Here is a 16,053-nt window from a genome sequence, read left to right on the forward strand (position 1 = left end):
GCGCCGGCTGAAACTCGCCGCGCGGCATCCGGCACTTTGAGCTTCGGTGGGGTTTGCGCTCCGAAGACGCGTCCACGCACCATTTTCCCAGGCGTTGTGCGGGTTTCTTAAACAGCCCAGCTGCTGCCTCAGAAAGGAGTTTCTAGAAGCTCCTTCTCTACTGCCTCCCCTCCCCCATCTTTTTTTTTTTTTTTTTTTGGTTTTTACCCCCGCGAGGAGCTTCTCCGGCTCCACTGCGTCCGCCCTCCAAGGGGTACAGGTGCCGCTGTCCCGACTTCTGCCGCTCCGTCCACCGACGCCGCCTCCTCCGGGCGGGCCTGGGGGCTTCACCCGGCGCTGCTGCATCGCGAACAGTCTCTCGCTGGGCGCTGCGGCCGCTGCCCGGCGCCCGGGACTCCCCGCCCTCCCGCGCGACCCCGCGCCCGGGCGGGCGGCGCTTGCGGCGGGCGGGGGGCGGGGAGGGGAGAGGGGGCTCGTCTGGGGGTAGCCGCCTCCTCTGCAGCCTGCTGGCGCCTCGAAACCCGGACCTGCCTCCGCCTCTTCCTCCAGCGACTCCATCCCTCCTCCCGCGCCTCGTCCTCCCGCCGCCCCCGCCGCCGCGCCCCCGGTGGCTGCCTCGGCGGACCCGGGAGGGGGCCCGCCGCGTCCGCCGCCCGCTCGGCTCGGCCCGGCCCGGGAGGCGTGCATGCCCCTGCTGCCCGCGGCGCTCACCAGCAGCATGCTCTATTTCCAGATGGTGATCATGGCAGGGACGGTGATGCTGGCGTACTACTTCGAGTACACCGACACGTTCACCGTGAACGTGCAGGGCTTCTTCTGCCACGACAGCGCCTACCGCAAGCCCTACCCGGGCCCGGAGGACAGCAGCGCCGTGCCCCCCGTGCTCCTCTACTCGCTGGCCGCCGGGGTCCCAGTGCTCGTGGTAAGCCCTGGGGGGCCCGCCCTCGCGTCGGACTCCCTTCTGTCGCCCCTCACCTTCGGGGTGGAGGCCCCGCTGAGGGTCGGGGCGCGGCAGCTTTGCCTTCTAAGTTCCTCCAAGTTGTGGGCAGCCCCTTCCCCAGAGGACATTCTTCTAGGGCGCGTCAGGGGTGGGTGCGAAGGAATCCCGCACCTCTCCCCACATGCCACCCCCGCACCCTCTGCTGCGGCTGCAGTATTGGGTGGCGGGGAGGAGGATGAGAGGGAAGGGGGCCGTGGGAGGTGATGGGTGGGGGGTCGAGGCTGGGGAGGAGGTGAGCCCTCGGGTTGAATTTCTACTTCCTCCACTCAGTGGCCTTGCTCCGCTGGCCGCCTGCTCTGAGATTGCCTCTGGAAGATGAGCAGCGGCGGGCCGGCGAGGAGGAGAGGGCATCAGTTGCTGGGGTGTGGAGGGGACTCCTGCTTCCTGAGTCTGGGCGCGTATTCCCGTTTTACCACCGCCTTCCCTTTCACATGAAAGTGCCAGTGGGACTAAGCTGACCAGGGAACAAATAGCTAAAAAAGAAGGTTGAAAACTGCTAAGTGGAAGGGTCCAGCAGCAGTGCTTGCTGAAAAGCAGGAGCTGTGTCCAAATTACAAGATTCATTTAAAGGCTGCTCCAGTCTAGTCTCTGGGCATCTTAAGTCCTTATCTCTGATAGCTTTGCTTAGAATGCCTTGGAGGTTTTGGGACTGTGTGTGTGTGTGTGTGTGTGTGTGTGTGTGTGTATAAGGACATACACGCATATACACACACGTATAATTATTAGAAGGATTATCACATAATAATTTACATATGTGAATATGGTACAAAGTTATTGGTAGAACTGGTGGTGTTTCTTAAAGAAAACATTATGGTTCCTCTGTTACTGTCAAAGTATTGGAGGTTTCCTTCCAGTGGTACCGCTTCTCTCTCTCTCTCTCTCTTTCAACTCTCAATAGATAGCAAACAGGAAATTGGAAAATGAAGAGGACAGGGAAAAGGAAGTTTTATTTTAGTGGCTGAATGTGTACATTTTAACAATGAATCTTGAGTACATTGATGATATATCCTGGGTTTGGATATTCATGTTTGCTTTGATTTTAGGGGAAATGATTTAATATTTTTCCAAATAATGGGAGGTTCCTAACACACATAATGGAATCCCACCAAGTAACTTCTTGGTAACTTCAAAGTAACTTCGTTTATCACAGGTACCATGATAGTTGATTTGCACCAGAAAGCGTTTTGTTTTGTTTTAGTGTTGTAATTTTCTAGAAATCCACCTTCATGTTTGTGTTCTCTTCCATTTGAAAAACTGAAAAAAGAAAGAAAATGTAGTCGTTGGAGGGATTCTTTCTGCTTTCTGCATTTGTTGGGTTTTCAGGCACATGTTTTCTGGGTGACTAAATAGCTCAGGGTTTTTTGTTTTTGTTTTTGTTTTTTTTTAAGAAAAAAGCCTGTCACTTTTAGGTCACTTGTTTGGTTGCAACCATAATCAATAATGTCTGTAACGCTTCCCTTGGTAATTACTGTTCTGTGTCTTATTTAAATGAGATAGCACTCTTCAGATCCTGACCACCCATCCTTGGTGGCAAGTGTCAGTTAGAGACAAGAACATATTGGCCCAAAGATGTTGATTATTTCCTACTAGGAGGAGAAAGGGAATTAGTCATTACTGAGTGCCTACTTTGTGCTGGGCACTGAAGAGTCATAATAGCATTTAGTCCTCAGTGCATTCCTCTCCAAATAACATTTGAGGACGCTGAGGATCAGATAATAAAATGGAAGGAGCTGAAAATAAAAATGAGAGGTGTGGTGTTTTTATGCCCATGGGACTGGCACCAAATGTCATGGTACTTCTACTGCTTCCAGAGAGCATGTTCTCAGAAAGAGGATGAGAGGGCTGATGCGGCAGGCATGGAGAATAAAAATTGAGAGGTTTTAAAAGGGAGGATCTCACTTGATTCCCATCATATTTTGACGTTCAGTCCTTTAGTTGCAAGAGAAAGAATTTGGGGGGGTCAGTCTGAAGGGAAGGGAGTGTTGGCATTTAGAGGCTACCTTTGCTGCTGGCCCTTGTTTTCCCTTCTGCTTTTCCAAACAGTATGTTCTCATAGTAATGGCAGTCCTGCCTTTCCATTCCTCTTGAGAATACTGGCTTGGCATAGTCACTCTATGTGAAAGTGATGTTATCAATAATAATACTAGTAATGCCCATGATTTGTCGTGTTATATACCTTATACCCATTTAATATTTGCATTATCTATGAAAGCAATTATTATTCTTGTCACCTAACATTTGCAAAAACTGAGGCTTAGAAAGGTAAACTAATTGCCCAAGGACCAGGGCTAAAAATGTCATACTCAGAATTGTAACCCTACTTTGTTGAACTCCCCAGCTGGAGTCTTTTCTATTATAATATACAAATTCAGCTTACTCTTAAGTCATGCTTCTGAATAAATGCCTCAAACAGTCTCTGTCCCCATCTCTTACATTTCTTGGACTGTAGTGATGAAGCTTCTTCATATTGTATATTTTTTTACCCTTCAAACATCATTTTTAATTCTTTAGATTAATTTGAAAAGTAGCTCTCCTCACTACCACAGTCAGTGGCTTTGTTTCACACTTGCTAAATTCATTTATCTAAAAATCAAAAGCAATATGTATTTTCAGTTTTATCATTTTTATGTAGTATTGTTTTGGGGCCCAGGTTAGGAATCTAACAAATTTGGATTCAGATTCAAAGTACTTCCTGCTACTGTGTTAACTGTTGGGAACCCTACTTGCTGTGTAACCTTGAACAACTTTGTTTAATCTTGTTAAGCCTCAACTTCCTAAGTCTCAGGATTGTGCATATTAAATTAGATGTAATACATGAATGTCATCCCCTGGCCCATAGTGGATACTTCATAAGAGATAAGAGATCAGTAAATCATCGGCATTATTAATGAAGTGATAATTCAGTAAATGTTTATTGAATTCCTGTGTTTCAAGACAGAGTAGAGGTTATAACGAGAACTTCAAAAATAAACCAAACTCCTAAGGAGTTTACAGCCTAATTTGGGAAATCAAGTAAATATGCCAAGGTCATAGTATAAATCACCATAATAGAAGTGTGTACACACACACACACACACACACACACGTACACACGCCACAAAGACTTCCGGTGGTTCAGAAGAAAATAAGATCATTTTTATTTGGAGGGGTGAGGAAAGGCTTCATGAAGAAAGTGGTGGCATTTGAGATGTGACTTGAAGAAGAGTCTGGAGTGGAGTTTGAGTTGGGACATCACAGAAGCAGCTACCTGGACAGCCACTTGGTAGCAGAAAATGCAGGCTGTACTCTTGAAGCAGCAGTTGGTTTGTCTTGTTTCTCAGAGTGTTGTGTGGGGAACACAGAGGTTATATGGCTGAAGAGGAAGACTAGGGTCTCATTAGTGAGTCCTGGAATGGCAGGCTGAAAGTTTTTCTCAATCTGTTGGGAATGGACTAGGGACATTGTCTGATGGGTGGTGTTTTAAGACATTTTGGGGACAGTAAAAACGCCAAAAAAGAATTTTGAACTCTTATCTACAAGCCCATTTTGTGTTGTGAGATATTAGTTTAATTGTGTTTTCAGAAAATGCCTATAATTTGGGCTCATTTACAAAGACATATTGTATAAGCTCTTTGAAAATGTCCTGTTCAGTTTGATCTGTGTAGCATTTGCGAAAGCACCACATATGGAATTTATAGATACAAATTTAATTAGTGATCTTTGATTTTTTTCATTGATTGAAAGAACTGGTGATGACAGTGGTTTCTGCTCCCCAAATTTGGATACAGTGGCCATGAGCAGCTATTTATTGCTCCTTAGATCATTAAGCAACACGGGTGATTTGAAGGAGACCAAAGCTAGAGCGTTCTTCATAGAGCCAGAACCAAGGCAGAGAAAATCCAGCAGGGAGCAGGGTGGGTTTGAGGGTTAGGGAGCATCTCTAATTCCTATATCTGCATTCTCAGGAAACTCCCTTTGGACTCTGAGGTTCCAAGGGATATAGCTACTGCTGCTATCCCAAGGGTATTGCATCACTAAATGTAGCCGAGATACATGATGACAGAAAGGCATTCTGTATCCAGGGCTCCATCTTGTTAGATCAGAGTGCCTAAAACTTTCCCATAGACCTCTTCTCCTGTGAACCTTACCTTGAGTGCTCGCTCCCATTTCTACTGCTAGAACTCATGCCTGTGGCCTGGTGCAGGAGCAGCATGGATATGGATGTCAGACAAGTCTAGATTCTTATCTGCATTTCTCTCACTTACTATATGTGTGACCTTGGGCAAAATTTTCTTATTCATAAACTGGAGATAAAAATGCCTACCTCTTGGAAGGCAGTGCATGTAAAGGTTAAGATCACAGACTCTGGAGTCAGACTGTTTGGGTTTGAAGCCCAGATCTGCCACTTTCCTGCTGTGTGAAGCTGAGCCAGTCTTTCTAGGCTTCAGTTTCTTCCACTGTAAAATGGAGATAATATGAGTATTGGCCTCATAGGATTATTAAGAGTATGAAATGGGTTAACATATATGTCAGAGTAGTGCCCAGCTAAATACGTGTCACCTACCATTAGTCCTCTCCAGGTTGTGATGATTAATCAAGATAATCTAAGGCACCTAGCAAAATACATTTGTTAGTGGATTCCAGGGCTGATGAAATATTAGATGTGGACAGAGGCCACCTAGCTCAGTCCACTCACCCACAAAAATTGGGGTGTCTGAATAGCAAGAATAGCAAAAATCAGAACTCTGTTATTGACCTCAAGTAATGATTCCTACCTTTGATGACTCCTCTATTTTTTCAAGTAAGCTGACACTAGCTAATATTTCCTCTGCACCAGAAACTGTGCTAGATACGTTTAATGCTCACTATTGTAGTACTTTCTTTAAACACAAGTACTGTCATTAAATCCACTTAAAAATGAGAAATAGGATCTTTAGTGGGATTATGTATCAGGCCTGTGTTAAGTTATTTAAATCCATTCATTAATTTTTACCTTCAGCTTATGAAGGATAGTGAAAAGGTTGGAGTGCCAACCAGGAGTCCCATGGTGACAGTGCCAGAATCATGGAAGCCCGTGCCTCTAGTTCTTTACCTTAACACGTTAAACAAATCGTTAAAGATTTTTGAGTCATAGTGATTCAATACTAGAAGAGTCAACATTTTCTCAAGTCATTTATCCTCAATTTCAGCTTTTCTGGTTTGATCAGAAGCTTTGTGTTCCAGTGTAGATAATGGTTTCAGTGTGTGGTGTAGGAGATTGTTTTGTTTCCTGTGAAGCTTGAAATGTTGTGGAGAGGTGGGTGGTGGCAGAAGGGATTCAGAGATATTTCTGTTATTCTGATCTGAAGCCATCTTTCTTATCTGTGTAGCATGCACTGACACAGTGCTGCAGGCATCTGCATTTAGGTGAAACCACCCTCCAGTTCTAGACCTGGCGTATGGAGGGCTGAGGCGGCCTTATTTTTGAGGAATGTTTTTTTAAAATGGGACCTACCACTAGATTTGGGGTGCAGTGAACACAGTGAAATTGTGTATAAATACTATGTATACACATATGCACATTGTATGCAAACACACACACACGTTTTCCTAGTAAGAGGCTCCATAGCTTTATCAGATTATCAGAGATATCCAAGATTCCCTGAAAGGTGGATCCACACTTTGAGGGTTTATGAATCTGGTTAAACTCCTCCTTATGTCTCTTAGGACCTTGCTTCACTTAGATATTCTCATTCATATTCATTCATTCATATTTTCCCTCCCTCCCTGTATCCTTTTTGTCTCCCTTTTTCCACAGATCTCCTCCACTTTGCATACCGTTGAAGAGATGGTGATGCTGAGGGAAAGGCTGAAGCTGGTCTGAAAACCAGCTAGTTTTCCTCTGCTTCTCCTTCTCCTCTCTCTTCCCCTTTTCCTTCTGCCTCTCCTCCTCCCCATCCCTGTCTCCCTTTTTCTCTTCCTGTCTTCTTTGCCCCCGCCAATGCCTATCACTTGGTAATCCTGTGGTTTTTCTGAGCCAGTTACCTTATCTGAAAAATGTTGACTCTTTTCTTCCTACGAGCTGTTGTGAGTATCAAATAGGTGAGAATACACTTTGGAGACAATATGAGGAAAACATAATGTGAGTGGATTACGTGAGTTACATACCCAGTTTGTCACTGGAGATGATTACAAAACAAATATTTCCAGGGAGCAATATGGATACCATCTATTAAGTTGGCATTGTATCATATTAATTTTTAAACTTGCATCATCCCAAAAAGACATTATTTAGAAAAGTTTTAAATGGTGATAACGCACCTACTATGTACTATGTATGCTCTTGCTTGAACTTGTATAATGAGTAAGGCATATTACTGACCTTCAAGAGTTCAGATATTATGCGTGAAGTTACAGCTTCAAGCCTTCGTTTTCTTGTCTGTGAAATTGAAGTAATGATACTTAACATGATACCTTATAAGAATTAAATATAAGCATTCAATAACTGATAGCTGCTCTTTTAGCATAAATGCTAATAGTATTTATTGATAGTGCACAGCAAAATGACATCATAATCATTTCTTTTGAATGAATGAGATAAACCATTTACTTTTCACTTTAACCCTTTCATAAAGTATATGCATTAACACATCTAGGGAGCTTAGGCAATTTACTCCAGCTGGTAAATGACACATCCAGGATCTGAATCTATTACTTTAAGTCCAGTGCTCTGCTGACTACATGCAGTTTTCCACTAATTTGATTCACAACATAAAATGGCGGCATTCCCAGAAGGCAGGGGTGAGTTAAAACATATAGATTATATATCAATGTGCTGTTTACAGTATCAATATGTTTGTTAATGTGCAACCAGATATGAAAAGGGGATGTTCAAAAACATGTTCAAAGACAAAACTTCACTGGCTTTTGGAATCAATGGAGTGACCAGTAGAACAGCTCAACATTCCCATTCATGCAAGAGACAAGTTCTGATCTCAGAGATCTTAACCTATAGTTAGGAGGATCCTTTTAACAGACTTTGGAAAATCATAAAGAATATCCTTTAGATGGAAGATATTTTAAACTATGTGAAACGGAGTTATATTTCCAGTACTATTGAAACTATTTCTCAGAATGCCAGTTGTCACTCAGCAGGCTGGTTATGTTTTTAGCCCTATTATGACAGATGTAGTTTGAAAATCTGTCAGTAAAACCACCATTTTGTTGTTGTTGTTGTTGTTGTTGTTGTTGTTGTTGTTGTTATTGCTGTGAAAAACAGAGTCCTAAAGATTTTTTCCCATCCAGGTGCGTTTAAAATTCTAAAGGCAGTGTTTTGGTGGACATTTCTCAATGAGACAACATGTGTGAGTGAGTGTGTGTGTGTGTGTGTGTGTGTGTAGTGAATATATATAAGAAATTCCAAGCTTATTACATACACACACACACACACACACACACACATATATATATATATATATATATACATGGTCTGTAATAAACTTGGAATTTCTTACATGGATTAATTTTTATCTCCCTTGCTTCTAACCTATATAATGCTCCCACATCCATTCCCCCCTAAAAAAAAAAAAACAAAACAAAAACAAAAAACAAACTTTATGGAACATTCTGCAATATCTGTTCGGACCTAGCACCACCTCTTCTGAGCAAATCTCTTGGACACCCACAGATAAAATAGGTACATTCGCCTCTATGGTTCCTTAGCTTCTTTAACAAATTATAATATTAAAATAACCTAATATTTTTCATTATATTTGCATTATTTTTATTTATGTTTCCGTCACTAGACTTGAACATCTCAAAGTCAGGGTATTATGATCTGATTCAAGCTAATTTCATTCTACCCAATCTGTTTGGTTATTTTTGGTAGATACGGTATCCAGGCACCAACTGAAGTTTACAATGATGAGGTTATAATGACCAAATTCTGCTGAGCACGTAGTTACATAACCATTCATTAAAATAGGCAAAGTAGTCCATATGCCCTGTCCTGTAAGTTCAGTGAACTGGCAGCTTTTTATCCTTTGAGGTGTTTTAAGTGTATGAAACCCTGTATGAAAGGTTCAGCACAGACAAGGTGGAATTCTGTGCCCTGTCATGACATGCTTTATGCAGAAATCTTCCTAAACCAATGGCTGGACTCTAGATGCACTGAGAATAAGCCATTGGGATATAGGTTATAGGCCTCACTGGAGGCCTATAGTTTGTTCATTCAAGATTGGGAAACTATTTTAGTCAATCCACATAGCTTGAAAATATTCAGTTTCATCAGTAAAGAGTCTATTTTTAGCATTCATCATGTTAATTAAAAGTAATTGCTTTCATCAATAAAAAATCATTTTTATATCCATAATGTTAATTAAATCAGTTATTAATTAACATACAGATAGCAAAAAGACTTGTAGCAGCCTCTTTGGATTGGGACTTTTCTGGTAAAATGCTGGTGACTTCCCAGGACTTCCTTCCTCCCTATCTTCCTCATTCCTTCTTTCCCTGAACAAATATTTGGTGGCCACCTTCCGTGTATAGTATACCTTGAAAATAAGGCTAAAAGAGTTTACTTGACTTGGCTGCAAATCCCAGAACCAGGATTAAATTTCATCTCTCCCTTCTTCAAATCTTTCAAAGCAGTATCGTGAAATAAAAGACTTATGAAATCATAGGTCAGTTAAATACAAATGTAGTCCTGACATATCTACGTAATACCAAAATAGCTTGTGGCATTTCCTCTCTAAGAGAAGCAGGATTTGTGTTGATATAACCAGAACCTCTATTCTGAGTAAATTGTGTATTGTGTTTCTCATGTGATGATCCCTCCTTTTTAAAGAGTGCTTTAAACCATGCCAGCAAAAACTGTACTTTTCTATCAAGACTTTTTATTGAGATTTCAGAGTTAGCATTTTCTCACACTGGGGTGCACAGAAGCACTTTTCACACTGAGAAGCATCTTATATTTCCAGAGATCTCATCAAAGCAGAATGCCAAGTTTTCACAGACACCAAAATTGAGCAGTCTTGGATAGAGATAGTGCACCTGGAGCTTCATCTTGTAATTTAAAATGAAGTCCTGACATTTCCAATTAAAAACCAAAACAATATCTTTGGGTTGGTGACAATGACCTCTTCCTTCACAAGTGCCTTTACAGTGTTGGGTTCGCTCAGTTACTAAACTGAATGAAGAGACTTAGTCAAAACTACGTGACAACCCTTTTGGTCTTTCACAAAGAGACCTTTGTTTCTTCTTCTTTCTGGCTCCTAATCACATGATGATTTGGGGTCCCCTTTTTATTTCTCCTGGGACTAAGTCTAGAATACAGATACAGGAATCCAGTAGACACTTTATTCAAGCCACACTATCAGGTTCTTTCTGCCATTCTATTTTTGGAAAAGATTTGTGAATCCAGTGTTAGGAGATGCTTCTTTGTAGCTGGAATATTTTAGTCATGAAAACAGCCTTAGAGATCATGTAGTTTGATCTCTTAATTTTCAAATGAATGGCCAGATAAATTAAGTGACTTGCCCTAGGCCATGCAACTAATGAGGAATTACACAAATAGCTGTCATATTGGTATATATCAGGCATTGCTGTAAGTACTTTACATGTATTAACTAATCCTCATCTCAGTTTGCAGATGAGGACACTGAGGCACAAAAAGATTAAGCAACTAAGCCTGTGACCCCCCCAGTAAGGAACTGGCATAATTCAGCAGAATGGCAGATATGTGTTTTTAACATAGGGATGGTCCTTGTCCCCTTACCTTTTTTTTTTTTTTTTGCCATCTCTTGGTGGGGCTAAGTCCATCTGCAAGTAATCGCTTTGCAGAGCAGTATCAGTTGGGAGAGAGAAATTAAGGGTATGTAATTATTACAGTAGCTTTCTCTTTGTGGCTTTAAACTGTTGACTGAAAAGATTTCACTGAATATTATAGTTAGAGTTGACGTAGTCTGCGATAGTGAAGAGGTGTTGTAATAGATAAGGAAAAGAGTGCTTAGTTCTCAAATCATTTGGTTCTATGATGTCTTCTTTTGTGCTCCTAACATCAAATCTTTTCAGACAAAAAGTAAAACTACACTTGAAGCCTGCTACAAGTAGATGTAACAGAAACCTACCCATTTTTGAGAGCTTGTTTGGAGGTTCTAGCAGGGGAGCACAGCTACTCATATACCCTTGACTGAAGAAGGGTCCTCCTCTATCGGGGAAGGTTGTCCTCTTCGACTGAGTGAGCTTCTAGAGGGACACACGTGGAGCAGTGAGGGAGGAAGGGGACACCCACCTAGCCAGCCAGATCAGCTGAATCAACCCTGGCGATCAATGGGGCGACAGATGTCACAGCCAGATCGCCCTCACATCCGAAACCTACACGTTTTTGATGCACAGATTCCAAATTCTTATTGTGTGATTTTAACATAACACAATATAATGTAATTATAACACTAAATGTAATTAACATATAGCATATCTACTGCACTCAAGGCAGAGTCATTACGTTAAGTTAGGCAACTAGTTAGAGGCATGGAAGAAATACTCAGTGATGTGTGTGTGTATGTATGTATGTATGTATATACATTTATTTTATAAAATTAAGTATATATATTTCAAGGAAGAACATAGACTTTATATATTTATATATATTGAAGTCCTTTTTCTTTGAAGGGACTTAGAAATACTCCTAAAATGATTGTAGAAATTTTGGGTCCGATCCTGTACTGCCATTTTCTGCGAAACAGCAGTGACTTAAGAAATCAGTTCTCTGCTGTGCTTTATGATATTTTCCCTGCTCTTCATTCCCATTTGCTTAAATACTTCCGAGCCTTTATTTTGGGTGACTCAAATCCCACTTTTTTCATGACTCTTCCTTTGATGCCTTCTTATCAACAGGGATCTACCTTTCTTTTAAAATCCTTTTTGAATAATAGTCTGTCCTCTTACATCTTCCCATAAAAGTGTAGTTGCAGGTGTGGGATGGGGCGCTGCAGAGAAAGCAAAATGAAATAAAAGGAACAGTAGCAATAATGAATGTATTACTGTATGGAAAGAGTGAATGCTATTGGTCGGATTGGTAATAAATTTTGTGTATGCAGGTTTTATGATGATCTGAAATTAAAATGAATGAAAGAAGAAACAAAGAAAGAAAGAAAGAAAGAGAAAAAGAAAAGAAAGAAGGAAGGAAAGAAAAGAGAGAAAGAGGGAAGAAGGGAGGGAGGGAGACTCACTGGCCTGATAGGCTGTGGCCTTTGCTCCTAACTTTGCTGCTTACTGACCTTGAGACCTTGAGAAACTCAAGTAGCTCTCCAACCTCTGTATCATTAGATATCTGGTGTGGAAGGGTTTGAACTCCACCTGGGGCAGGAGACCGACTGACTCACGGCTCCTCAGATAACCTTTTATGTGTATGAAACAAGTGTCAGTAGAACACTTTACCTTACAATGCAATAAAGTCTGTTTCTCTGAGTTGTCTGCTCACAGCCGTCTCAACATTTGAAGCCATATAGAAAAACCTAGATGTTCTCCCAATGTATGATGTTATTTTTCACTTTTTTTGACTCTTGTTTTTTTGAGACTTACGAGTTTTCGTCTTCATATGGCATTGATTTGAGTCCATTTTGCCATTCTGGCTCTCACATTTGACCTCACTGGAGATGTGCTATTTTTAAGGCATGGCACCGGCCCTGAATGATGAATTTCAGGTGTACTTTCACCCCTGGCAAATACACCAGAAGTTCTGCATAGTGTTTTCTTTAATGCATTAGCCTTGGGGTCAGTATAAAGTCTCCTCGTAGTCAATCATCTCATCTGTAAAGGGAGTAAGTTAAACTTTTCTTCAAGTAGACAAAAACACTGCATGATGATGTACACTGTCTCCCTCCCATGACCACAGCAGACATTGTTAAAGTTTATGGCATTTTCTTTCCAGTTGAGACTGACCTGGGTTTCAGTCCTTGAAGTAGAATTCCAGGCAACATCTTCTAATTGGATTTGCTGTCTTGCAATCAGAAGATTACTAAAATGCTTCCAATTGTATGTAGCATACACAATGTAGTGTACTACATAGGTATGTATTATAATTATACATACATATTTTGGCCATCAAAAAATTATAAATTCCTATAGATCTGCATATACGTCTTGTATATTTTTGCCTCTTGCTCATCACATAGTGCCTAACATAATGCCTTTCAAATTGTAGATATAAGTATTAATGTATTTTAAGAGAACAGAATTGGAGAAGCAGGAATTAAAATTATTTGCGGTAACCATTCACAGATAGTTAGGCTATAAAGTTGAAATTATTTCTCTAAAACCCAAGTCTTAATATTTAATTTACTTACCAGTCATCTCTGATTTCAGATATTTTCCCCATGTACACTCATTTTTAAAAATTTAATCAAAGTTATATAAAATATAGTCCAAAATATTTACTTCAAATGAAGAATATATCAAACACTTATTATTTTGTTTTAAAAATCTTTAACGTCATTGTATTTTGCTTTTGTAACCACCATTTCAGTCTTTCATTGTCCACAGCACATACCTGTATAACTTTAAATTGTCACTATGTAAGCATTTATGTAGTATATGTTCTTTCTTCAGCAGGTGTGACACATTCTATATTTCATTATGTTCCCCCTTCCTGCCTTTTTTAAGAATGAATTGGTGGATTTAAAGAGCACATCATCTTCCATTCTGTTTTGTAAATCAGCGACCAATACATTTTACATAGGAAATTTGTCTATATGGTAAATTACAAAACTATTTTTGATATTCTCGTGTAGGATTCAGCTAGCTGGCAGAGTTTCTAAGTGAGATAAGTCATGATTTTATTGTCACTTAGATCTCTGAATCATACTCTGTACATTTTCATTAGTAATCATAAATTAAGAGTTGAAAGATTTGACTCAATACATGGAACTATTTTTGAGAAGAGTTTATTTCCTTAGAGAGTGATAAAAATTAGTGGTACTTTAGAAAATGACATTAATGAGTAAAGAACGATTTAATGCTGCTTGGGCAGGCAAATCACTTACAACTTCAATTAACTTCAGAAGGAAGCGGGAAAATGAAATTAGGATTTTATTGTTTATGGATACTTTTCGTTGAAATTTGGGATTTTCCAATTAGCCAATGGGTGCAAATGACATAGCCTGCAAGCAATCACATTAAAGCACAATGACCTGGCATTCAGTAATTCATTCCTTCATTTATCCATTAAAAAAACATTTACTGAGTTCTCCCTGGACAAGGCTTTGTGTATGTAATGGGCGCTACGTATTCAAAGATGGCGGAAAGGATACCCGTCCTCAAAGAGATCAAAGTTCAATGTCAGTGAAGAGTGAAAATATACTAATCCTAAAAGCTGGCAGTGAGCCTGGGGGTGGAAGATAGAAGGAAGGATGAGAGACATCTGAGAGGAAGTGATGGTTAGCTAGTCAGGGAAGTGAGAGAAAGGCAAGAGCATACATATACAAAGTCATTTAGACTGGAGAAACCTTCCCAGGTTGAAGGAACTCCAAGAATGTCTGGAATGGAAAGGTGTGTAGTACAGAAGTAATTAGGCTCTTAACATAAGGATGCTTAGTAGAAAATACATTACAATAATTCTCAGAGACTCCCTTACCAGCCTGAAGAGGTAAACCTTTGACACACATTCTAACTCTAAGCCTCACTTTTGCTACCTGCAAAATGAGACATCTAAATCTGCCTGTCTTACAAATAATTCTACTTCTGTGACTGATTTTAATTTAGGAAAAAACATTAGACTATTGTTTTAGAGTTTTAAGGAATCTAGGGAAATATTCCTCACATCAATCTTGGCTATCAAGTGTGTTCCAGAGGGCTTACGTTTCCCTACTTTAAAATAAAAATACTGCCGTGAAATAAATTAAAAAAATTTTTTTAATGTTTATTTATTTTTGAAGGAGAGAGAGACAGAGTGTGAGTAGGGGAGGGGCAGAGAGAGAGGAACACACAGAATCTGAAGGAGGCTCCAGGCTCTGAGCTGTCAGCACAGAGCCTGACTTAGGGCTCGAACCCACAAACTGCGAGATCATGACCTGAGCTGAAGTCGGACATTTAACTGACTGAGCCACCCAGGTACCCCAATAAATTTTTAATTAGTTACTAAGATTACCCCTCTGACACACATAGTACATGACTTTAAATCATTATATGCAACATGGACAATGGTGAAAGATCGACAATTAGTACAATTATGAAAGCTTATGTTGATATGCACAATCAAAATTTAAAATGGCAAGGATATTTTTGTTGCTATTGCTATGTTTTGCTTCCATAATAGGACATCTTGACTTGCATTTTCTAAGTTACATAGCAGGTGTGCTTACCTATGTAGTAAATATCTTTAATTTCCTAATTTTAAATTGGAAGTTGAAGTGAAATATATGCATCTATATGTTGCTCTAGAAATTTGAGGGCATGATATTCTGGTTCTTTTAGAAAGCATGGATTAAAATTTATGTGAAACCGCACAATACTATTCTTGGTAGGTGAAATTCATATTTTCCAGTTTATGGTATTAAGGATTAAATGTTCTTGGTTTTCTTGCAAGATGCTCTATCCTTCTAAATTTAGTCATCTAATTAAGATTTCCATTCATGGGAAGTGACTTTAAAGAGCACATAAGACAGGCTTTTATACAAACAAGCTTTGATTGGATTAATTGGATTTGCATAAATTTTATGATGTGAATGTGCTAGTGTCTTGGCTTCATTCACTTAGAAGGGATAACTTAAAGGAATTGGAAAGAGGAAACACATTAAAGGTTGCAAAGGAAGCATGTAAAAGCAGTCAGGTTAATGGCATGGCAAGAATAAACCATAAGGAGCTAAAGCAGCCCAAGCTTTAGCAATATAGAAACTGGCCAAGCCTAGAAAAGCTGAGCAGCAGGAAAAAGAGGTGGGAGATTCAGACAGACCACAAAATTTGGCTGCTTTTATTTTATTTTTTTTGTTTTTGTTTTTTGTTTTCTCGTCAGAAGATGGGTAGGCCTTGCACCTGACATGGGTTTGATTACAGGGACTAGGGGCTGTTGGTGCATTTAGGACTGAGAAGGCCAAGGC

General features: G+C 40.2%; 1 protein-coding gene across 1 annotated transcript in view; it reads left to right on the forward strand.

Moving 5' to 3' along the window:
- Positions 1–685: 685 nt before the first annotated feature.
- The window catches only part of PLPPR5 (phospholipid phosphatase related 5), a 123,337-nt gene continuing 107,969 nt past the window's right edge, over positions 686–16,053 (forward strand). Inside the window, exon 1 of the mRNA XM_049616751.1 lies at positions 686–922. Within this exon, the coding sequence (XP_049472708.1) occupies positions 686–922 (237 nt within the window). The remainder of the gene's footprint in view (positions 923–16,053) is intronic.

Source organism: Panthera uncia (genome assembly GCF_023721935.1).
Source record: "Panthera uncia isolate 11264 chromosome C1 unlocalized genomic scaffold, Puncia_PCG_1.0 HiC_scaffold_4, whole genome shotgun sequence".
NCBI classification, from domain to species: domain Eukaryota; kingdom Metazoa; phylum Chordata; class Mammalia; order Carnivora; family Felidae; genus Panthera; species Panthera uncia.